This window comes from Strix uralensis, chromosome 13 (genome assembly GCF_047716275.1).
Source record: "Strix uralensis isolate ZFMK-TIS-50842 chromosome 13, bStrUra1, whole genome shotgun sequence".
In the NCBI taxonomy this organism is placed as follows: Eukaryota; Metazoa; Chordata; class Aves; order Strigiformes; family Strigidae; genus Strix; species Strix uralensis.
This window is the reverse complement of record NC_133984.1, coordinates 20,134,587-20,159,452: the sequence shown is the minus strand read 5'-3', so window position 1 is coordinate 20,159,452 and position 24,866 is coordinate 20,134,587. Positions and strand designations below refer to the sequence as shown.

Here is a 24,866-nt window from a genome sequence, read left to right as displayed (position 1 = left end):
TTTCCAAGGTTCCCTTCCTGCAGTTTTTGCTTCAATTGTTTCATCAAGGAAGGGACTGTCACTGGTGTTAACATGACAGCACACAAGTGACATCTTTGGCCAGCCCTCACGCACTGTTGACTGACCCAGCAAAGCATGAAAGCAGCCCGTACAGAAGCTCCGGATCACTACTGAGTCCCTGTCAGGATCTGTCCCGTCAGCTCCTCTGTCAAAGGACAGAAGTACTCTGATCTTAGGAATGTGTCTGCAACCCAAACCTATCCCCTCTCCCTTCCAAAATCCAGCAGCCTCATGTTTGGTGACTACCATTTTTTAAGGCCAAAGCACCTGATGATATATGTACCTATAGAGCTAAAAGCAAAAATCCCACCAATCTAATGTAGTGCTCATTTAAAAAATGCACCCTCTGTGCACAGAGAACAGCACAACTGGCAATTCAACTACGTGTGCATACAAGGTAACAGCCATAGCCAAACCAGCCCTTAGACATGCTTTGTAAAAGCATTACAGTAGCATCTAAGTTCAAAAAACCCCTGTGCAATTCAGACCACTTGCTGCTTAGGGCTGGATCCCTACACCATCAGCAGACAGAACTGTCCTGGCCCTGCTCTATGTGACAGGGCCCACGCAGACACCAACTTGTTCTGCTGTCTTCCAAGACAATCAAACGACATATGAAAATGCAGGCAGGACTTGCTTGTGCTTGCCCAAAACACCACGCGTAGATGTACCACTGGCAGATTTGGCCTAGAGGACTTGGCCCTGTTTTCTATTTCAGGCAATAACCCTTCCACAAGATCGCAAGAGGACTCAAACATTATCTTGGCGTTTGTACTCCATATCTACACTGCCAGAGTGACAGAATGGGGAGCTGGTCTTTAGCTTTGACTAGGTGCATCCCACCAAACCACAGACTTCCAGTAAACTCAAGAAGAGGAAGCAGGGAGTCTCCTCAATCTTTCTGGGGCTCAGACCAATATGGTCTCAGGGAGGCAAGCTGCTTCGCTTCTGGCTGCACTCTTAAAACAAGAAACAAAAATCAATACTTTTCAACACTTTTTCGACACCCTGTTCCAGCACTGACACCACTTTATAAATGTGAGCAGGGACAGTGTCAAATAAACTGTCTCCTCCTCTCATCTGTCAAATAACAATAAAGAAGTGCTACATTTGCATTTCTAACATGTTCCTGCTTGCTAGCTGTCAGGGTAGCTACTCTGAGGAATGGCCGGCACGCGAGGGGAGAGGATGTGATGAAACACAGCAGGGGCAGCGCAGAGCTACAGGAAATCTTTTACTTGCTATCTCTGGAAACAGATAATCAACTAGAAATAAGCAGGAAGAGAGTTCTCTTCTTTGTTATTACAGACCATCAAAATATATGGCAATGCATTCCCTTACTGCTTTGTCACCATTGGTCAGGTACAATTGAAAAATCTGGGTGTATTAACACCTCTCAGCACTTTGTAAAACACAAACCGGTGCTCAGCAATCATAATTTATACCACTAGATCATGTTTTATAAGCTATCTACCTTCTTGTGATCTGATTATTTATTTTTCCTTGCACCTTGATAACAACTTTTTTATTTTTGGTTTTGCACTCACCTCCGTAACATTCATCACTTTGATGGCTGCTAGCTGCCCAGTCTTAACATGGCGACCCTGTTAAAATAACAGAAGACTGTAAGTAAAACATGTATGCAAACTATGTATACAGTACCAACCAGGCTTGAGTACTTGCTTTTAATCATGTATCAACAACCTTTCAGTGATACAAAACTACCAAGATGAACTTTGGTGATACGGTATCAGACCCATACCCTTGCCATGCTCTAAAGCTGAGTTACTTTAGCAGGACTGAATTTCCCCCTTTAGCAGAAAGCAAGCGGCAATGCTGGGAGACCTCTGCTGTCAGAGCACAACACGGCATGAGCTTACGGGTCTCCATCCAACTGTTCAGCAGGCGTTGCTGCCTCCTCTTCTAGGAAATCTCAGCACAGGCCCAGGATGACCTAACCAGAGCAACCTTCTCGCCCTGCAGTCGTGGGCTGATGCGTGCTGGGGAAGCAAGGCGTTGGGCAGCTGGCGCTGTCCCCACCTTCCCACCCCACATGTTCTGGCTCACCTCAGGGTAAAGAGAAAACTCTGGGTTTCAGTACCTCAATCTAACAACTGGTATGTGACTGTCAAGAAACTAAAGCTGTGTGTACTTTCTTGCCCCCCCCCTTTTTTTTTTCCCCAAAGGCTTTTCTGGTGAAATACATAGTTTTTAAAATTCTTACTGCAGCTGAGTTAATCGTATCTCAGCTACCTCCCAAAAAGCATGCAGAGGCTTTTTATTTAAAATGTAGTCTTCTATGGTGGTGGGGAGGAACTCTCCTGCAGCTCTGACTACACGTGTGCCTACATACATACACACACTTCACTAGTGACATACCCACACACCACAATCATTATTAAGCAACAGATAACTGGTAATTTTGGACTAGGTAAGTGGCTAGTTTTTGAAAACAAAGCTAGGAAAAGGGAGGTAATAGGCAATTAAGCTATTAAAAGAGCAAACTTGATACTGAGACTGACAAAATGTGGTTCACAAGAATGTATATTAGAAATGCAACCAGGAATCTTGCAGTAAATTGCACAGTTTCTTGGCCTGGTTAGATTAAGTTGCTCAACAGATGCCGTAGACACCGTGTTTTGCCATGATAACCAACACTAATCTCATACTGGAGGATAGTATCAAAAGATTTGTATGAACAGTGGATTGGCTACACGTCCTAACCCCTCACTTCCATCAAGTGCTCAGAAATGGGTTTGAAGCTCTGAGACTGCAATTTTGTTACTGAAATACTAGTGCCGGCAAAGCTGTACATCTAAATAACTAACTGACATCAGTTAAGTAAGCTATAAGAATTCAGGAAATCAAATATGAAATGTTGCAGTTTGGAGACAAAATGATTTGCAGGTGCAATTTACACCTGCAAAATTAAAAGCTAGGTTGATGTCATTTTAAAACGTAGGCCCTATCTGCACAAAATTGCATACGAGTGTTATTCCTAAGACTAAGCAATTTTGCATCAAAGAAAAATGATTCCTCGTTCACAGGCGATATGTCACAGTCATGTTTTCTTTTACAGAAAAATAAATCCTGCTGAGTTTTTGTATATTTATAAGTGTCCTCTTTCCGTGGAAGCGCTCCTGGGATTGCAAAGCTTTTTCTCATAAGCTAGGATGATAGGATTTATATATTATCACAGACCTCAGGAGGAAGACAAATGGGACACACCCTCACCAGGCCCATGATACACACACGCACTGTGGCCAAGAGCAGTCTGGCAATGACAAGTACTAGCCCAACAGATGCCGGTGTTTGGTCAGCATCCACTCCAGCTGACGTCAATTCCAGTTAGCAAGCTTCCTCTACACAGCCACAGCTCCTTTGTTGGAGGCCATTGTTTGCAAATGTTTCCAGGCATTGAATGTGTTGGCAATATAGCGAGAGAGGGCCTTCCACAAAATACAGTCATGCTAGACACGCTGGCACCCTGACTTAACTCCAAAGTTTGTCTGGAGTCAAGTACAGTGATAATTCCGTGTCTCAGGCCACTACACATAGCAGGCGACCAATCCATGGAAATGGTGAGTCTCTCCTGGGCTGCTGTACCTTCTGCAAAGGATGATGTCAAGAATCAACACTGATTTTCATGATTACAGTGAAGCATGGAGATGTGCTTCTTTACTGAAAAAATAAATCAATACTAGGTTAGCGTTGCACTTGATATTGAATGTTCATCAGAAGGGGGAAAGGTTTGGCATTCAGTTTTGATTTCAAAGCACCATATCTGGTCAGATTTTCCCTCTGTATAACAGACATCTATTATTTTGCAGCCACCGTTACTTCTGCTGCATGCAAACCTGCTGCTCTCACTCCCTTTTACCATTATAAATGAGAATGCCAAATCCCCCCCAAAAAGGTTTGAAAAATTAGCATTTATGGGAAAGAGAACAGCGAGCCCTTTTGTTTTGTGGGTCGTGATTCACCTCTGCACAACAAATGTGTCCCCGTTAACTGAGATGCACAACTCAATCCTGCTCCCGCATTCCTAAACACTCCCATGTCTGCAACTAGGCTGATTCCTGGACAAGAGGAGCTTAGTCTGTGCAGAGGGCAGGATCATGCCCTGTGCCTTGTCTCAGTGCCCTATCTTACTCACACCGAGCAGAATTACTACTAGCCCGAGGGAAATACATAAGGTCGCATCCAACCATCCCTCCTCAAAGGCTCACCTGCAGTAAATACTCTGTGACTGGGTGAAGCAGCCTGTACGTGGAAGTAAATTCTATTAACTACAAGCACTTCACACCCCTATGTTCTTTTAGAACCCTTTATCCTGGAACAAAACAGAGAGCGGTTCAAACCACCAGAGAATTCAAGCCCTTCTCAAGAGGTGAAAGGAAAGGAGCAGTAAAAACTTATTCCTGTTGGTTTGCTCTAATTCTCAACTCACAATAATTAATTTTCAACAAATGTTATCACACCTTTTGAAAAGAGTCTTCCATGTTTCTTGGTTGCGTTAAGCTGAAGAACTTAATCTTCCCCCACCAGCAAAAGTTTGTGCAGGGTAATGCAGAGGGCTGCAGGTTAACCTCATGAAAAGGTGTAAACATATCTATATACTTACATCTGCCTTTCATCAATTATCTAAAAGGGATGAATTAGTTTAGAAGTGTATATAAAAAAAAAAGAGTATCTTGGAGATTGTAGCTAAATATGTATCTACAGCTATATATCTATATAAAACCATTTTTATCATGAGATACTAATTTTACTGCCATCTTGGCAGATTTATTTTTGATTACAGTTGTACATTTTCCCAAATAGAATTCATCCTTATTGTAGAGCAACACATCTCAAAAGTCTCTGCACCTGCTAATGTATGCAACAAACAATGTGGCAGAATTACACAGCACACTCCATCATTTCTCCTTAGTTCTGACATCATCCCAACATACACAAATAAAACCTTTCCCTTTAAATATTGACAAAGGAAAAGGTTCAGTCAGCGGAGAAAAAGTAATCACAGAACCCTGGAGACATCCTAAGTTTTATTCCTTCTCCCCAAAACTTCACTGTCTATTCAGTTAGTTGTGAAAAAGAGGGGCTGAAGCAAAGCCACCCAACAGCTCACCCAAACACCAGCAGTCCCTGTAAGCAGTGGTTGCACACTGGCACCCTACTGAACTCAGCATCACCCCCCAAAAAGTGAGAAAGACTCCGTGTGAAGAGGGATGAAGCTTTCAGAGAACATGTGTGTTCATGGGGAGAAGAACCATTAATGCCCGTGCAGCTTATCTGAGCAGGGTAACATGCTCTACATTAAACTTGCTTTAATGCACAGACTACAACTGTGCTGGCAGTTCAGAACAAAAATCACAGGTTTCTCTCCTTTACGTTGCTTTTGCAAACTGTTTCGAGTTCATTTTCCTTGACATCTCCAAAAGCAGTAAACATCCTGAACCCAGCCCTGGGCTTCTTGTTAAACACACTGAGACTAGTGCCTAAGTAAGAAAAGGTTTCAGGGCCTGGCCCCTTATTTTTTCCATTTATCAATAAATCTCAGAGGTTAGCCAGAGTTCATGGGAACTCACACATTGCTACTTCTGCTGAAGTCACAAGGTTGAGCATGTCTGAATTGTTTTGAGAAAGGTGGTGTTTTGATTTTTGTTTAAGGCTCCCAGGAGCAACGGGCTGTTTTAACTGTTTCCCAAGCAAAAGAGAGCAACAGACTCACTTACTTTCAGTGATGAGACATGCAGAAGTTTGTCCTTTTTGATTTAATCCAAAATGAGAGGAAGAATAGGGGCATTGCCCTCCCAGCCCTCTGTGCAATCTGCTGCTGTCCACCCTCTCCAGATCATTAAAGGGAATCAGCCTGTTGCGATTCAAGATCCTCCACTGCACATTTCCCCAGAAACTGGGCAGAGGACTGGAATGGTCTGTGGGCCCGTTGCCCTAATAAAAGGTTTCATCTTTCACTCAAATTCTCAGTTTGAGAGCAGGTTTCAACTCTGGAGAATGCAGCCAAAACATCCAACAGCCATCTGCAAGTCACCCATATTCCTACCCAAGAATGCAGCATTAAACGCTATCAAGCTCATACAGAGCTGAGAGATGAACAATTCTGAAGCTCAATGACTTTCTAAAACTGAAATTCCTGCCTACATTTTGATGAGGTATCGAAGCTGGAAGAAATTCTCCCATTAGCTTTGAGTCCAGCTAAATTCCTTGTCTCCTCCAGAAAATATTTCTGCATAAAGTCTGCTGCAGTTGCCAGTCAGTCACTACAGTAACATTCAGCAATCCTGGAGCCAGCATACACATTTTTCAAATCTGCATACTGCTCATTGCAGCCACATTTGTGGAAGATGCTTTATGCCAAAGATCTGGTTCTGATGAGGTCCAACCACGCATTATCTCTGCAGGGAGATATACATGGAATAGGACAGATCGCTCAGTGTTATTTCTATTGGATTTGTATTTACTTTTTTAGCTCAATTACATAAAGGAACCGCTTATCTATGCCCTCTATTGAGGGTCAAGACATGCATTTTTCTATTTGCATCAAACAAGAGTATCAGTAGTAGTGGTCAAGCTATTAGCTGATAAAGGGGCTTTACACAAATTAAGTATATTTACAAAATGATGCATTCAGTCACGTACAACACCTTTTCCTGTTAGGTTCAAACAAAAATTTGGGGCAGTCCATGGCTTGGGCCATGATTACAACCAGAGACCCAAGGTCCCAGTGACACACACCTGAGACCTTGAGGCTGCGGGTCACATGCAGAGCACTTGGTTTGACAGCCTCCCTCCCAGATCCTGCGCAGACCTCTCTTCCTAGGGGTGGCAAACCGCTCCCATCAGCTTCTCTCCCCCCACTTATAATCTGACAGATTTGAAGTAGACAGTTGCAAATCCAGGCAACACAACCCAGCTGTCCTGTTCCGGTGCTGTGCACCATGCCAAGGCAGCCCACGGCAGTCCAATCACACGCTTCCTTTTTGGCAACAGGCTCTCCTTAATATCCGCGTGCTTCTGGGTCTGTCTGATGTAGCTGTCCCCATTTAACTGCAGCAGGAAAAAGTGCACGTGAAGGACAGGGACTGCCTGCTGCTGGATACCAAGGCGGCACAAAGCTGGTGGTTTTGACTGTGCAGAAGTCCTCGTCTGTGTCCATGTCCTGTCTGCACCCACAAGCACGACCTCACTTTTCTCTCCTTTAAAAAGCAGCATTTTTGGTGAGGCTGTGAGATGGCTATGTGCAGGGATGCCTCCCAGGTGCTAGAAGCCTTGGACACTTGCCAGTTTGCACCTTTGTACCCATGTGGAGGGCAATTTCACATCAAACACACTCTGCCATCACAGGCACACACACGTGCAGTGCACTTAGGCTGTGCACAGACACAAAGAGCTCACAACATCTGCACAAAGCTGCGGGACTCCCGGGTGACCCTTCACCACACTGCCTGCCTGTGTCATCCACAAAGCTGTAGATACACAAACTTCACTCTTGGGATCTTCTCTGGATATAGAAGGTTTCCATCTGAAAGCAAGATCTGGCTGTTGGAGGTGGATGACCTTCAAGGCCAGAGGACTTTTTCACCCAGAAACATTTATTACGGGATAACCGATGCAGGCTGCAGCCACCCGCCCTTTGGGAGCGAGGTGAAGGCACAGCTGTTTTGCTGCAAGCTCTTACTGAAAGTGAACTTCAGCAAGCAGGTTTCCTGTTCAAAACCCACTTATGAACTTTGAAGTTTGAGCCCATCTCGGGTAAATCTGTGTGGCCCTGCGGTTGCTGGTAGACTGCCAGCTCAGCGTTCTGTGCCCTGGAGGACGGGACCCCACCCTTTTGCCCCTCTCCTCTCCACCCTTTCCATCCTGGTAACACAAGGAAAGCCTTTAAGAGATTATGCATCAAATGAACAATGCTCTGCATAGGGATCCAGGAAACCCTATGTCCTATTCCACATGACCTTAAAGTCATGATCCTTCTGTTTCCCCTTCCACCTACATGGAGCTTTTCTACTTAGATCCAGCTCTTCAGAAGAGATGAGCGATGTTTGCTATCACCAGCCCCAGAGCCAGCCTGGGAACACCAGCTTTGCCTGCTCACACTGCAGGCAGGCAAGGGCAGGCTCCCATGCAGTTGCAGTGTGCTTCTCAGAGCACGCTGGTGGGTTAGCACGGCTGGGAGGAGGACCCCAAGAACATAAAATGTGCAGATACGCTGCTCTTGCACTGCCGTTTAGACACAGCCTCTGTTTTACAGCATCATGGCCACTCACAACAGACATCCTGCTGTCCCCTGGGGTCTTGACTAACGTAAACAAGTGGTCAGGGTTTGCACATCCAGGGCTGTAGCTTTCTGGTGCTGAGAAGTATCACCTGAGAAGACAGTTTATAGGAGACATCTATCAAGAAGACTAGTCCCAGCAACTGGTACCACGTGAGGCAACCCACTGTAGTCGTGGTTGGAGCTCGTCAGCTAAAAATACAGCAGTAATGCAAAACTTGAAATGGGACAGGAATAAATTCCAAGGAAGAAGTTATTAAGCGTTTGGAAGCTTATAGGTTGTTTTTGTTAGTTAATGGTCTGAGGCAGAACTCAGGGTCAGTTGTGCACTGAATGCTAGCACTGGATTTCAGAAATGATCCATTTCATTGTAAACTACGACATGTCTCCCACATCAATTCTGATATTTAAAAAAAAAACCCAACAAAAAACCAAATACAAAAAACCCAAAACTCCCAACCCACCACAACACACATCAGCCTTGTACAGATAATTACCAGTTCCAGCAAGCCTTTTTTTTTTTTTAACCCCTCATGAAGAATTCAGGACACCAGCCAGGTGGGAATGCAGCTATGATTTTGATTACAACTTCATTCTTCTAATCATGCAACTCAGGCTGCAGAAAGCCTACTCTGATTGACATGATAGTGTCTTGGTATCACTTCTGTCACAATGTCTCTGGATGTCTGTTGTATTTTGGGGCTGTAAATTAAAGAACTGTATTCCCTTAGAGCATTTCTTCTCTTCTTTGTGATACCAGGAGATGCTGAGATTTGGAATCTCTCTTGTTCCAGGCCACCTCCAGGGCAGCCCTCAGCTCCATCTCCCAGCTGAAGCACACCCTCCTTCCCTCCTAAGTGACTGCTTTCATGCCAGCAGTGCAGGATGCAGGGACTTCCGTAAAACCACAACCCAGCTGCACTGCCTAAGTGCTGACCATGTGGACGCAACACATTGCCCTTTCACCCCCACATCTGGCACCAATTTCCAGACAGTCCTAGGTCTCACCCAAAAACACTTGGCCAGCACAGCCAAATGCTGCATTTCCCCTTCCCTATCCTCCATAAACACCTTCTTCCAAGGGCAACGGGATAGCTTTGCCATTAACTCTGTGCTATCGAGGGGAAGAGCACACAGCAGACTGCAGCTTCAGAACGAGCTCCGGAGATTACTGCTTCAGCAACATAAAGGTCCTCCACTGCTCTCAGACTATCCAACTTCAGACACCTCCAGTCAGTCCTTCAGGTTGTAATGGGACTGCTGGACTGACTTACACTTAGCGTTGCCTTCAGAACTGACCACAGATGTTTTCCTACCAGGGAAGGCAAAGCGTGTCACCTAAACACTACAAAATATGATCACCCTTGTCCACAGCTGGTCAGAGTGGTGAACGACATAAATATTAAAACACCGTAAATAATCAAGACATGCTCTTCAAGGTCTATTTTTTTCTATATGCTAATTCCCACTCTACTTTATGATTAGATATGTTCCAAGAAGTTAGTAAGATTTATCACTTTCAGTATAGACCACACTATGAAGTTGAGTACTATTTAGCATGCCCCAGAACTCGGGTTGTAAAACATTAACAGTAAATTCTAACATGTCTGCACGTAGATAAATAAAGAACAAAAGTTAATTAATAACACTCAGTGCACTTTAAGACAAAACATGTTACACTAATGAAGAAATATTAGAGATATATATATTTATAAAGAAATGAAAAATTATTCAAAAAATAAAAATGTTACACTGCATTCCAAATGAAAAAGGATAATTTTGTAAAGGTTAGCAAATTCACATAGCAAAAATGACGTGAATATTCAGGGAAAACCATATTATTTTCCTAGCAAACACCACCGCCCTATTTCTATACAGAGCAGGTCATTCTATCCCTCCCATCGCTTCTCTCTCCCCCCTCATCTCAGAAGTGGTTAAGTGGTGACTCAAATATTTTCATTTCACTCAAAGTGAAAATATTAGTTTTATAAAGTTTTTTTAAATGAAGTTTTAGACATTTCAGGGGTAAGATGTTAGAAAAAAAAAAATCAGGAAGTTCTCTCAGGACCCCTATTTGTGTCACATGCTTAAACAAACAAACAAAAATATCACTGTAACTCATAACACTATAGAAAACAACTAAGTTGGCAGTGGTATCAGACGACTTCCCTTATACTAAAATAGCAACACATTAGCCAAGGGAAGAGATTAGAATGTATAACTTCTATCAGTCACTTAAAATTCTACCCAAGTCCACACTGGCTAGAAGGGAGAGATAGATAGGGGTCACTTCAATGGTACCAGATCAAACAACCTTGATCTCTGGAGGAAAAGGACAGTTTTTCAATCCTACTGCAAATGCCTGTACCACAGCCCTCACGAACTGTAAAACCCAAGAGGCATCAGAAGCAGTTTTTCTGACCAGTTTGGGTGGTTTTTTTATCCTTTCAGTTCCTATTTCCTCCCATTGTACAAGTGGAAACACAGATTGTTTGTTTTGCCTAATATTTGTCTGTGTCTGACTGCGGACCAGTGGGAAAAGAAAATGAAACAAAGGAACAAATTCAAGCCCTTTTGCAAACGCCTATTTGAGTACCTACATTTTTGCAATATCGGTATGTTCAGTTGATCAGATTGCCATCCTTATGCAAAACACAAACCACTCAAGGCTACTGCATACTTGTATAAGACTAGAGACTGATCTTTTGGGATTTTGAAACCAGCTCCCAAAGAGGTCATTCATGTTGTGATTAGCACAACGAAGCAACGCACTTAGCACTTTTGAAAATACCGTGCTAGTCGTAGTATGAAGAAAGGAGTTTTGTCATCATTTGAAATGGGTGGTGTCTGCAGCAGAACATCCCATGTAATCTTCTGCAGCTCCATGTTCATTTGGAGGAATCTGGAAAGTACCTATTCCTGTGGCATCTCCTTTATTCAGCTAACCTGCGGACACGGTGCTTTAGATATCCTACTGCCATTTGAAGTTTCTGAGCAACGTGAACAATGTGCAAGAAAGAAGAGCAGGAGCATTCCTCCTGGGGCAAGTAAAATCATGGTGGCCCTTGGTGGGTAACGGCGGGAAATCGAGAGCTGCAGCAGGCAGCGCAGCGTGCAGCTCAGAGCTAACCTCATAGACTGCCACCGTGCTCGGGGTCAGCACTGGCTGGCGATACACAGGGTTACCGAAGGCGTGGCTACTACTGGTGAAGGATCAGACTCTCAACAACTTTGACAGAGCTGGATCTGGCCCGATCTGTTTTGTATCTGGAAATACTTCACGAGGGTCTAAGGGGAAGACAAACACTCTGAAGCTCAAGCTGTCCTCTGTTTGGAAACCCATGCAAGTGCTTGACTTATGAGAAGCCATGGGAGTTCAGGGGCCTCTCTACACGTACCCAAAGCAAAGCACACCCTTTGCCAAGTGGCCTGAATGGGAGCTGCTACAGCAGGGCAGGAAAACCAACGTTTTGGGGCCATATGTGGGTCAAGAGAGCAACTCAACAGCACAGTGAATGGGAGGAGAAGTCTGAAAAGCAGGCTGTGCAGTTATCCCCTTTCCCTCCATTTATTGGGACATAAAACCTGATTTCCTTAGGCCTAAATTTCAGTATTTGCACAAATAATAGTTTCACCAGCCTTGCCATTCATCCTGGGCTTTGGCATTTGTCATGCCTCTCAACGTCTGTTGAAACACGCTGTTGGGTTTCCAAGCTCAGACACCCCATCACAGCTTGCTACTCCTGCCAGGGGCTCGGAGGCTTCGCAGGCACAGGCAGCTTTCTTCCCCCAACGGGTGTTCTGCCTTGGGCCCGCCGGGGCTGGTGGTCTGCAGGCAGTCAGCGGCAGCAGGGACCTCGGCTGCCCAGCACAGCGCGGCCGGGATGCGGGGGGTTTGCAGCCCCGTGGCTCCTCTTGTTGTAGGCAGGAGGGTTGCAACACTCTGGGCACAGAGCCAGTCCCGCTCAGCACCTGGGGAGCCCAGCAGTGATTTATGACAAAGGTCTACCACGCCAAAAGTCTATTCATCCAGAAAAATAAACAGTTTAGGAAAAATCCCTCAGCCTTTGGAAGACTCTCACTCTGCAGACCAGGGGCCATCGAGAAGCTAGGTCTAGGGAGAGGTACAAATCCCTTCACCCCAGTGTATTTTCACTGTCTGACTCACGTGCATCCGTTTACAGAAAGGCACTAGAGAAAATCTATACACAGCACATCTCTGCTGGATGAAGTCACAAGCAGTTAAATGTGTCCCGCCAGCTCCATCCTGCTGAAAGGAAGTCAGGGCTGGACTGCAGGAGGTCAGCTGATGGGTGCCTGGACTTTTGGAGCAGGAATCCCTCAAAGGAAGGTTTTTTGGCTCATCATCACTACAAAGCTCTGAAGGTCAGGCTGCACACAGCAATTATAAACCTCATGTCATGAGAGTCATGTTTTAACTTTTAAAGTCAATGCAGCCTTCCCAGGCATATGCTAATAAAGAAAGGCTTTATTAGCCTTCTATCCCACATAAACATAACTCTGTGCACACATGAAGATCTCAGCAATTATATCACTGAATTTTTAAAAATCCTTGAGCATTCTTGTGAACAGTAAGTGTAACGTAGTTGAATTTTCTCTTGCATATAATGCAGGACATGGACAAGGTTCTGCATGGGTTAAAACTGTGTTGCTGGGTTTTTTTAAAAAGGCTTTAAGGCAGGCAGGGTACACAGCTCAGACTGAAAATTCCAGCCTAGATGATGAGAGCTACAACAAGCTTAAAGGTGATTTACTTCTTCATGACAGTTCTGCTGGTGTTTTTCTCACACAGATTGCAATACCGTGCAGGCATGCATCTCTCTGCAGATATGAGATAGTACACATGGCACCGCACAGGACAGCCCAATTCTAAAAACTGGCATTAAATGGGTTTCTCTTGTGGTCTCTAAGCCTTTCCCCTTCAGTACTTCATGGCAAACACCCTCCCTAAAGCCTCTTCACCTGAGGTGAATCTTGAAGTCAGAAACTCTACTGAGTACTGCTGTTGAGTTCAGCAGATCTGAGGTTTGCCTAGGGAAAGGTCATATTCTTCACACACATACAAAAGTCTTCACAGAGCATTTAACTGAGGAAAAAAAGAGCATCTACTCTCAGCCCTTTTCATTTGGCTCTATTTGACACATCCTCTTCAAAAATAAAAAGAGAGTTAATGGACACAATTAGTCTGTGAGAAAAGACATCAGTCTCCAGATTTCTGAATGAGCTCTGCAAGAAATGAACTACATGGCACTGATCTCACAGCAGCAGCCAATTCCTATTTCCTTCCAAAATCCTATTGGCCAGATGGTCCACAAAACTCAAGGGAAAATTACTTAAACGTCTGGAAAGGCTTTCAGTATTAAGTTGGTCTCCAAAATGAAATCAGACTACCCTTCTAATTATTCTTAAAAGTAAAGTATACCTTGCTTTTCTAATTAAATTAAGAAGGAGCAGTGCTTCCAAGTTTACTTCCCTAAAGAAAAAAATCTAAATTCAAGAAGAGCCTTGGTGTTATTTTTTTTTCTAAACTGATCTAATCAGCTCCGTACAGCAGAAGCCTGGCTGGCAAAGGTTCTCCTCTCGAGCAAACTGTAGGTCAGATGTGCAGTAATAGTTCCTGAACAGCTACAAGCAGTTACTGTTCAATGCTGTATCTTCCAATTTTCTGTATTACTTGTAGGGATTGAAGTCAATCATGGCAGAGAGAGAGAAATGAACAGTGAACTCCTGATAGGAAAAAAAAAAAATACCCCTGCAGAATAATTTCAAGAAAATGGCTAAACACATTACAGCTGAAGAACCGCAGAGCCTTAAGCAATGTAGACTAGCATAATTACCAGCACGTATGAAGTAAAGCAGCAGCTAAACATCGGAAGAATTGGTCACAAAAGGGACCAAGAGTTTCCTGCAATTAACCACTGAACAGCGTAACCAGATTTTGAAACTTTCATCCCTTCGCCTTGCCCATTTAAACAACCCAAGTTCATTTTGTACAGCATAAGATGAAGTAGTGCACTATATAGTGAACTATGCATTTGGGTAAAACTAAAGCAGAGCCCCAGCACAAGCTGGGGACCGCCATGCCCTCCCCTGACACGCTGCTGGCTACATGTCCCAGCGGCTCCCTGAAGGGCATCCCACCAACAGATACGCATGGGCTCTCCTAACGCTTGGGTTCTTGCATGCAACTCTGGCTCCACTGATGTCAACAATAACTTCTGCTGTTAAATTTATTGAATCTGATTTTTCCCCATAAAAGGTGAAATTTCTCAAACGGAACAACTCCCACTTTACACCAAGTTTTTCACTGAAAAAGTGAGTATATTCAGTGCTTTCTCTGTCAGAGAAGGTGTGTTCACACTGATCCCATCACAGGTTTGTGATGGAAGAAATTAACCTATGCCATTACTGCAGTGTGTCCACTTGTGTAAAAGTGTCCGACAACCAACTGCACTACTACTGCCCAAAGTTCACTGCCTACTGGAAATTAGTCTCTTCATAAAGCTGCAGATGAGGGACAGATGAAAACAGAGAGCCCTTGCTATTCTGATTGATTACAGATACATTTACATTCACAGGCATATAGATTTGAGTGGATTCCTCTCATTCACGATCTGTCAGTTGGTACATCACAGCAACGGCATCTCTGTAAACCTGTACACCACCAAATACAATGGGGGCCAAGGTACTAGGCAGGAACTAAGGTACTAAGTGCAGAAACATGCACACAAACAGATATATAAACAAAACTATGAGCCTGAAATCCACTGAGCCAGCCCATGAAATCTCAGGTGTCAATGACGCTGCACCAGAAACCTTCTCGTGATTCAGGCTCAAACCCAGTTCTCATTTTCCAGGCTCTGAACCCTATCCGCTTCCCTTACCTTTTAATGGCAATAGCCTGCCCAACCAGCTGCATCACATCACAAAGCAGCTGTCAAGAAAGAAAAAACAAAACAAAACAGCAAAAAAACCTAAACATTCCACAAGGCATCCAGCTAATGCCAGTAGCTTTCTGGAGAAATGTGTAGTAGCAAGTATCTGAAGTCTGGTTTACACATATAATATAAGCTTTAAAAACTAGTACCTCTGCTTTAACATCATCTTACTGTATTCACTTTAAAGTTTACTCTAAAAGTTTAACCATCCATAAGTTTCAAAATGACTTCCTTTTGCAGCTTCTTTGTATATTCCATCATCCACATCCAGATGCCAAAATACACCACCAACAGCTCATTGCTCCTGAGGATAAATAGGGTAACACGCGCCAGAGAAAAATTTCGCAGGGTCAGCTAAAACTCTACAGCATGGCCAATGCACATATTTAAATAAGAGAAATTTAAATAACTAGGTCTCTACCTACAACAAAAGCACCTCAAAAAAAAAAATAAAATTAAAGAGTATATGAAAACACCATACCAGAAAACCTACCTCCCAAGTGCTTTGTATTGTCTTCTAGTTTATGAACCTTTAGGTTCAGGGAGGGACGTGGGATTACAGGGAATTGCAAGCTTTCCTGTACTATCAAAGACAGAAGCTTAGCCAGGTTTCTTAAGAAAACAAGGCGTACGTGATTGTGCTTCCCTTGCATCCAACCATGTTTTAACCTGTCAGCCCATTTCAACCAAACCTGACAGACAGATAGAAGTCTCCAAGATGATTCAATTCCCGTGTTTTCTGTGAAAATCAGAGATGGAGACTAACTCCCTTCCTGCAGAGGGGAGGGCTCCAGAGCGGGCTCTGTGGTTTCCTACCCGAGGCTGTCGGCCAGCGGGCCAGCCAGGGCACATGCAGCAGCCTGCAGCCAGCCACAGCGCGGGCTGCTTCTTGCCCGAAGGGCAGCAGGTAGCCACAGGCAGCAGCTGCTGCAGTGTCAGATCGGGGGGGGGGGGGGGGGGGGTACAGAAGTGGGAGGGGGGGGGGGGGGGGCATGGGTGTATGTGCTAGCAGAGATCCTAAAGGACTCAACAAAGGAATTGGGACTGCTGAGGTCAGAGGTGGACAGAGGAGGACACAATAAGAAAGGACAAATTTGCAAGCAACTGCATTTTGTTAGTTTTACTACCTAGTTTTTCGTCAAAACCCAGGAAATTTAAACAACTTCAGAATTTACTTTGATATGTAAACCCATCTCTCATCAGTGCTTGTAGGCTACTTTCCTCTAGCCTGTTAGCGCTGCAAAAGTATTTTCATGTTTGCACCACTGAGACTTACAGAAAATAAGTATTTTTGACACGTTTGCACAAGAAAAATAACTATATTCAATAGTAGAATGGTTACAGAAAACCAAATAAGTAAACAAGAAGGGGTTCTGAAATTAGTCACTGAGTCACCTTTAGGGATTGGTTCCCCTGCACTGATTCGTATTTGCCATTTACTCTGTAATCAAACGAGTGAGAGGTAAGCATAAAGCATGCCACTGTTAGCATTTTATATCCACTTTGAATATGTAAGACAAATGACATCATGTGCAAAGGACTGGAAAAAACAAGGTTCCAAATAATTATTTTTAAAGGCCTGGTTTGCACACATGGTTTGAGCCAGTTTAATGAGAAAGCTCAGTTTTGTTAACTGTGGACACGCTCACTGGCCTGTATCAGTTTTGTTCGTTGTTTCCTTTTCTTTGATCCAGCCACACTGGACATCATTTTCCAAGCGCTCATCTTTTGCATAACTCCATCTGTCCATGCAGTTTCACAGTGGATTTAACAGAAGAGGAGGGAGATAACACTGAGCTCTTTGGAAATTCCCATTTATTTCTGTTACCAGCGTTTTCTTCTTTTTAAAAAAAATTGTTTTAGGAAAGTCAGCACTTAACACTGACTTAAAAAGCTGACTGGTGTTAAGCTTAATATTCATGTGTTTCATGATCCAATGAGAACAGGGGTTTTATCACTAGCTAGGACAGCAAATGTTGGCCACAGTCAGGGGTGGGTCCAGCTAGTGGTTTTGCCCTTGCAGCAGTCATATGCAAGAACATGTTTCTGTGGCGAGGCTACAACCTTCTACCTGCTAAAGCTTCCTTTTGTTTTTGCCAAGGGAAAAAAAAAAAAAGTCAAGAATAATAATGTAAGAATCTATTTTCTGCCAAACCTCAAGAGAGCTGTTGCTCTGCTCCATCCCCAGCTCCAGGCACACGCCCCGTTACATAACGACAGCAGCATCCATGCAACCCTGTCCTGAGCACACAGGTTGGAAATGCTAAACCTCAGGAGCGCAGCCGCAGAAATGAACAGCTACACTGACGGCTAACACGGATATGGCAAACACAATACTGCGGCAAAGGAGGGACATAAAAAAAACTAAGATGTAAAGCCCTCCGCATCCTCTCATGCATTTCAAACACTGCTTGCTAATAAAGGTTCCTTCAGCCAGAGCTGATGCACAAACATGGATGTCCTCCTCAGCAGCCGGGACACAAGCCAGACGTGGCTTATCAGATCAAAACCAACTCCTGGAAACACACCTAGAGAAACACACAGTCAGCAGCCTGCCCCGAGGTGGGAAAAAAATGCAGAAGCTGCAGCTTCCCTGTTTCTCATTCTGATCACATTCCCAGTTTTATAAGGAGACCCCTGGGAATGAAAAGGCATCATGCAATCTCTGGGGACTTTTGATATCACGCAATCACTACCAACAGTGAACAGCTTTGATAACAGGGCACTGTATAATGGCATTCATGCTACTTGCTTGGCAATAAAGGAAGCCAGAAAGGAAGGAAAACCCACTGTTGGCACATGGTCCCGTAATCTGAAGGAACAACCCCTCTGGAAGTTCAGGCAGTGTTTACACACAACAGGATTCAATCAGTCAGGCTCCCCATTAATAATCACAGTTTATATAGCACAGTGTCATCTCCATCCCAAACTCCACTGGCACCTACAATCCCCGTCCAGCCCTGGTCCAGTTCCCATGGGAAGGCTCAGCGCTGCCTCTGTTGCAAGGGCAGCGGAGGTGCCTGGAGCCCCACAGTCAAGCCTGTCAAAGTCGTACTAGAAAGTCATCTCTGTAATATAAAGAATTACTCTAATATTAATAGCATCAAAATGGAGAGGTCTGCCAGAACTCTGTAATGTAAACAATGCAGGACACAGCAACCACGAAAGCTCAGCAAGCCAAGTTGTCTTTAACCTACTCATTACGACATTCAAAACCCATCTGCGTGACGGATAGGACAAGTGCCACAGAGGCTCCAAGCATCACCCAGGGCTGATAAGGCCATTTTCTTTCGTTCCTGGTCAGAGAACTGTGAATTTGGCAGAAGCAAGAAGCCAAATGACATTACAGAACCTAACCAGGAATTTGTTGTGACTATTTGCATAGCCTCATGAATGCACTAGGTGCTTTGCAAACACACACAGAAACCTGATCACTCATGCATGTCTGTACATGCAGATTCCTGTGCCAACATGAAAATACTCGTAACTCCAACATGAAAGCCAGGGATACAGGCCATGCAAAGTCTTCCACCAGGTGGGTACCTAGAAACTAACACGATGCAAAGACAGGAAGAGAGGAACATAGGAAAGGGTGAATCCTAAAGCCTCTCTAACCTTTATTCTCCAGCCTGTGGGATCGGAGACCTGAGTTTCCAGCCTTTGTTTTGCAACTTCCTCTATTCAAAACAGTTCTGACCGAAATCTTTCAAGTGTTCAAAAGAAAGGAAAGTTGGAACATCTCTTTATGCCTCATCCTTTCTCCATTTTCAGGCATATTTATGGAGAGCAGACTACAATAGACATAGCTTCTCCAGATGCAACCTCTTTTTCTGCCAAGCAAGCTGTCCCACTTGGGCATCCAGCAATCTGCTATGCCCTATGCACATGCACACCTATTCAATAGCATGTGAGCCGGGAGCTCAACAAATTTGGGAAACGTCAGACCTACTTAGGCTGATCTGCACATGCACAAAAAGCCCAATGTATCCTGAGTGTACCACATTTACTGGCACGTACCACCTCTGCCATGTCCAAGCTGTCCCGGGCCTCTCAACTGCTGGGTTCACTGGGCACATCCTACGCCTCAAGTGCTAATGTGTCTGCCCGTGAAATTTGGCAGTCTTCCACCGGAAGAGATGACAAAACATATTCTAATGTCTCTGGAAACAAATCACCCTTCATCAGAAAGGAATCCCACAGGAGGAATGGTCTGGTGCACCCAAATCATGCCCTGGTACTGCCTGTCCTCTCCGCAGGTCAAAATGCACACACAGGACCAGTTCCCACTGATGAAAAACTGGAAGACTTCACCACAGCAATTTGATTTTTCAGAGCAGCAGGGATATGCTGGTCCACAATACCTAACTCTACCCTCTGATATTAATAAAAGACAATTGGGTATCTGCTGATATAATTTGGCTTCTGGGGGCAGAATGTTTGCAAGAAGCCTGTTACAATAAATATTTCATGTTAGACTGCAAAAAGCAAATATTAAAGCAAAAACATTTTTTCCTAGTTCTTTCCATATAAGATGACATCATCATGGACAATCTGTGTAAATAATACATTTGAGTCCATTATCTAAGCCATATGTGTATTTATTTTATGTCAGTTTTCTTGCATATTTTAGTATAATTGTTCATAGGTTTAAAGCCAAGAGTAAAACAAGAGTAGACAAATCTACCACAGCAGAAATAATCAGTAAATTGGTTACTCTTTTGTTATTTTTAAATACTAGGAAAAATCCATGCTAAAAATTTAGCATAATAAACAAGAAAGATAGAAAATTCCTCAAGTTCAGTAAAATAAATATTTTCAGGCCACCACACATTTCTCTTATGCCCTTTTCCTCAACACGTTTCCACTTTTAACAACAGAAATACAAGAAAAAAATGGATCAAAAATGCTGATATCAGATGTAGCAGTTGTACAATCGTAGAGTCAGAAAATGGAATTTAGTCAATTCCAGTATTCAGTAAACCTCAACAAAATGTCAGTATTTTGCCAACTGGTCTCCCTTTCAGTTGTAAACACTCCTCACAGAATGGAAAGTCAGAAGAATTCACATTAATTTTGGTTTATTTTGGTAATGCCAAATTATTTCAGTATGATAGTACCTTTTCTTTCTGAGTATGCAGTACTAAAGATAATATTTGAAATATTAAAACACATGTTTAAATTAAATTAAAACATATGTTCAAACAAAGCAAATGAAATGCAATGGTTTGATGTTTCTGAAACAAAGTTTGAAAAGCAAAGCCAACTCATTTCTTAAAATCTTCCCACTAACGTTTCTGTTGAACTCAACATATTAGAATCAAGTGGAACTGTTTTCAAACAGGAGGTTGTTTAGTAAGTGTCTGCTAACCAATTCCCACAAATCACCTCCCTAAGTGCACTAATTCCTCTTAACCAGAATCTCAAGATGCTTTACAAAAACAAGGACTGCCTCCAATTTAATAGCTACAGTCACAAGGAGAGCTCCATTTCCAGCAAATTCATGTGTTTTCAAGCAATGATGAGAGGCAGAGGCAAGAAGAAAAGCTAGCTCTGAACTACAGCTGCCCGCATCAACCCCTCTCTTACCTTTATGAAAAAGTGTATTTCTTATATGATGGGAGCACCTAAAAGCACTGCCACAGACCACATGCTAGCCATTACATATTAGCTAATAACATTACTTGTGCAGGGCACTGAAAAGGCCACAGTTTGCTACAAAGTATGTCTTCTGGATTGTTCAGTCCCTAAGATCTCGGAAGTCACTAAAATTTCCTGTTTTCATGAGGAGAAAGAAGGGGATGGGGAAGAAACGACCTTTGAAAATGCACTTCTAAAGCAAACCTTAAAAATCTTTCAGGAATCCCACAAAGTCAGTAGGTTACAAGGGCAGGCTTATAACACACAAGGGCTTTAAAAATAGAAAAAAAAGCATACTACAAAGAGCTGAAAAATAGTTTTTTCTTTAGTTTTATTCCCAAGATCTGTATTCACAGATCTGCTCAGGCCAAGAAAATTACCACTGGCCAGCAGCCTAAGAACAGCTGAATACCAGACAGGAGAAGTGCAATTTTATCACATTTATGGATTTTACAATTGAAATTGGACATTACAATTTAAAATTACTTACTGGAAATTTCATTATGATAGGACAAGGGGCTGACCTGCATCTGCGTCTACTGACTGAGCAAGCTGTTTGACCCCAGCTGACAATAAAAACTGGCTTTTAGACTCCATTTCCCCACAAATGCCTTGGAAGGGCAGGATCATCAGTTGTCGCACCAGATTTTGCGGGTGCTTGGATGGACAGCAGCAGTCTCAATAGCTGTGCTCCCTCCAAACCCAGTCATGCTTGGCTTTAAAGCCAGCAGGAAGATGACGGCTGGGCCAAACGCTGCCTTCCTCCCGAGCACGGGAGCGGCGATGCCCCCGAGGAACGGAGGGCAGCATTGCCACAGAGCCCGGCGTGAATCCACGCGGCGCTGGGAGACATCACGAGACGTGCTCTCTGGAGCAGCTCTTCCCAGCAGCAAGCACAAGGACCAACACAACAACGGGTTTCGCTACTGCCACAAGTTAGCTCCAGCCCTATCCCAAGCACTGCCCTAAGCTCAAGTACCGAGCACATTGGAAACCTTTCTTGCACAAGCATGGTAGTGCCTTTAACTGCTCCCAGATGGCCTTCACAGGGCAAAAGTTGCATCTCCACAGCTACAACTGAGCAGCTGCTAATACAATTGCTTCTTGCAGTGTTATTTCACCATGTGCCTGCTCTCACACAAGTCAGACTGACTAGGAGTTAACACAAGCTCACCTCTGTAGTGAAAATATTTAACTGAGGGCAGAATGAACTGTAGATGCATTCTGCAGTTCAAGCAAACCAACACCTATGCTACTTAGAGGAGAAAAACCCACCAGAGAGACTGATCGGGTACTGGGGAAGACAGAAAAAAGTGAGGGTGGGGAAGTCAAAAGTAGGACAGAGCTCAACCAGGCCCAAGCTCATGGTCACAGTGCCAATGCAGCAGACACCCTAGCAGGAGATTTTAGAGCTCAGGTTGCTGAAGTGAAACAGGAGCTAAAGTGAACAGCTTTGCAACAGTCCCACTGTGCACAATCACCGGTCCATGCACGCTGGAAATGCTGCATTATGTCCAACCCGTGAAAAAGATCAATCCATTACAGACTTCAGCAGGAGAATTTGCCTCTTTGTGGACTATTTCTGATGCTGGATTTTCCAATGACACCTGCAACAAAGCACTACTGCTACAGGATTACCGGAGACCCCACTCAACACATAGGTAAAAAGCCTCCTTCAGAACAGAATCTCAATTTAGATTTCTAAACCATATATTTGGTTCCCAAGATCTCATCCTGCAGGACTTAACTATTTGACTCAACATAATGAACTTGTGAATACTCGAAGAGCAAACTATAAAGCACTATTACGGATGATCCTTATACAAAAATATGGGTTCCTCAGGCAATAAACAAATTCTAACACATTCTTATGAAAAAATACCTGAAGACTGGGCATGAAACTATAAGAATATTTACTGCTGGTGAAGACAATGGTGATGTCTTGTCTCTGCAGACAATGGAAGAGGACAGAAGAGCAGCATGCTCTCCACAACAGACCAATTCATCACATTGTCAAGTTTAAAGCACCAAATGTTGGATAAGTCCATGAAGTACAAATAACAATATAAAAAAAAAAGAAAAAAGACAAGCAGGCTATCAATATTTTTAGGAAACCAACTGATATGTTCCTTTTATTAGGCTCTATTAGCTGTAGCCCAGAGGTACCAAAGAGGGACTTTCAACAAATGTACCTGCATCCTTCAGGTCATTAAAGCAGACCTGGAAAGCACCATTCACATGTAGCTATAAGAAAGAATCAGAGGCATGGATATAAGGGAATGTGCGCTTGCAAGGCACTAAACTTCTGCGATTCATTCAGAAAAAGGTACAGTTACTAAAGCTAACCTGCAGTGGCAGTCACCTCAAACATCTATAAACAACATGCTAAATTTTCTGCTGTTTAAAATTAAGTAACATCCTATTATTCCTTCATTAACTCCAATAGCTCATTACATGTCTGGGAGGTTTTTTGGACTGCAAATAGACAATTTCCCCTGACCTCACTGATTTATTTTGAAGAAGAGATAACATACAATGCAATACCTCTGAGTAGGTCAGGTATTGTAAAAGTCAGGCATGCAAAGCACTGGTCACTCTGATGCATATCTTCAAATAAGCATGATTCTGGATGCTGTTGAGCAGTCATAAGTATTGAAATCAATGTCACTAGTGATGTGCTTAAAGTGTAGCAAAGTGCTTGAGTGGGGAATTAAGAGCTTGAACTATTTCCTACTGTGCTCATATTATCACCAGTGCATTTTTAGCATGTTCTCTTACCTTCAAAATAGCATGTCCCAGTGCCAACATCTTAAGTGTTATGCAACGTGAGCTCAAAATGCCACCAGTTTAGGATGAAAATGCACTGCACTCTCCCATATGGACATTTAGGTCCAAAATACGGAGGAGCTGGAAGTGGCAGGCCTGCCAACAAATTATTTGGAAGGATTTTACTATTCTCTAATGGCTGATATGGCACATCTAATTACTGTACATAGCTCTGCTGAAAGAGCCTTTATTGTATAGAAGCACTCCACAGATGAGAGGTTTTTTCACATCCTCACTCTTCTATTTTTGATAAACTAGTCCTACACTTAAGAATCTTAATTGAATTCCTCTGAAATATTCACTAACTAGAACCAGGACTTCACAATTTGCTAATTAATTTTGCATGTATGATCCATTATTTTAAATTCCAGCGCTGAATATAGTTTGGCATTGCCATGCAAATAAGCGCACACACTATGGAAAAACACGCTCCTGGCTCTGACAACCAAGTACACATGATACACTACCTATTTCACACATATGTTTCAAATACGTCATTTCCCCTCCTTTTTTTTTGTATTCTCCAAGTCAGTCATTCACAGTCTAGTAGGCTGGATTGACAGTAGGTATGTTCTGTCCACTGAGATTCACATGTCCTGTACTCAAATCAAGATTGGAAAAGACCTCTGAGAACACATGGTCCCACCTTCTGTTGAAACCAGGACCTTCAGTTAGGTTACCCAAAACAATGTCAAACAGCCTTGGATATTTCCAGCAAGGGTGACCCCACCACCATCCTGGGAAACCTATTAAAATGTTGACTTGTTCTCATGGTAAAGAATTTTTTTCTTACCATCACTGAAGCACCTGAAGACTGTGGCTAGGTTTCCTTCAGCCTTCTCTTCCCTAGGTTGAAAAAAATCCAATTCCTTCAGCCCTTCTTCCTTCATGCTTAAAGTTCTTCAACCCTCTAAATGTTTCGGTGGCCCTCTGTTGGACCCTCTCTAGTTTCCCAATGTCTCTCTGGAACTGGATGGGACATGGTATTACAGGTGTGACCTAGTAAGAGCAGGGGAAGTAATCACATTCCCTGATTTGTTTGCTACACTCTTGCTGACGTAGCCCAAGGCATGGTTTGCTCTCGT

The 24,866-nt window shown here is 43.4% G+C and overlaps 1 protein-coding gene across 3 annotated transcripts in view; it reads right to left on the bottom strand.

Annotated features, from left to right (window-relative positions):
• Nucleotides 1-24,866, bottom strand: part of NRK (Nik related kinase) — a 106,039-nt gene that overhangs the window by 70,236 nt on the left and 10,937 nt on the right. For all 3 annotated transcript variants that reach the window (XM_074882232.1, XM_074882233.1, XM_074882234.1), the window contains one exon: nucleotides 1,608-1,664. In XM_074882232.1, coding sequence (XP_074738333.1) covers nucleotides 1,608-1,664 — 57 coding nt within the window. The remainder of the gene's footprint in view (nucleotides 1-1,607; nucleotides 1,665-24,866) is intronic.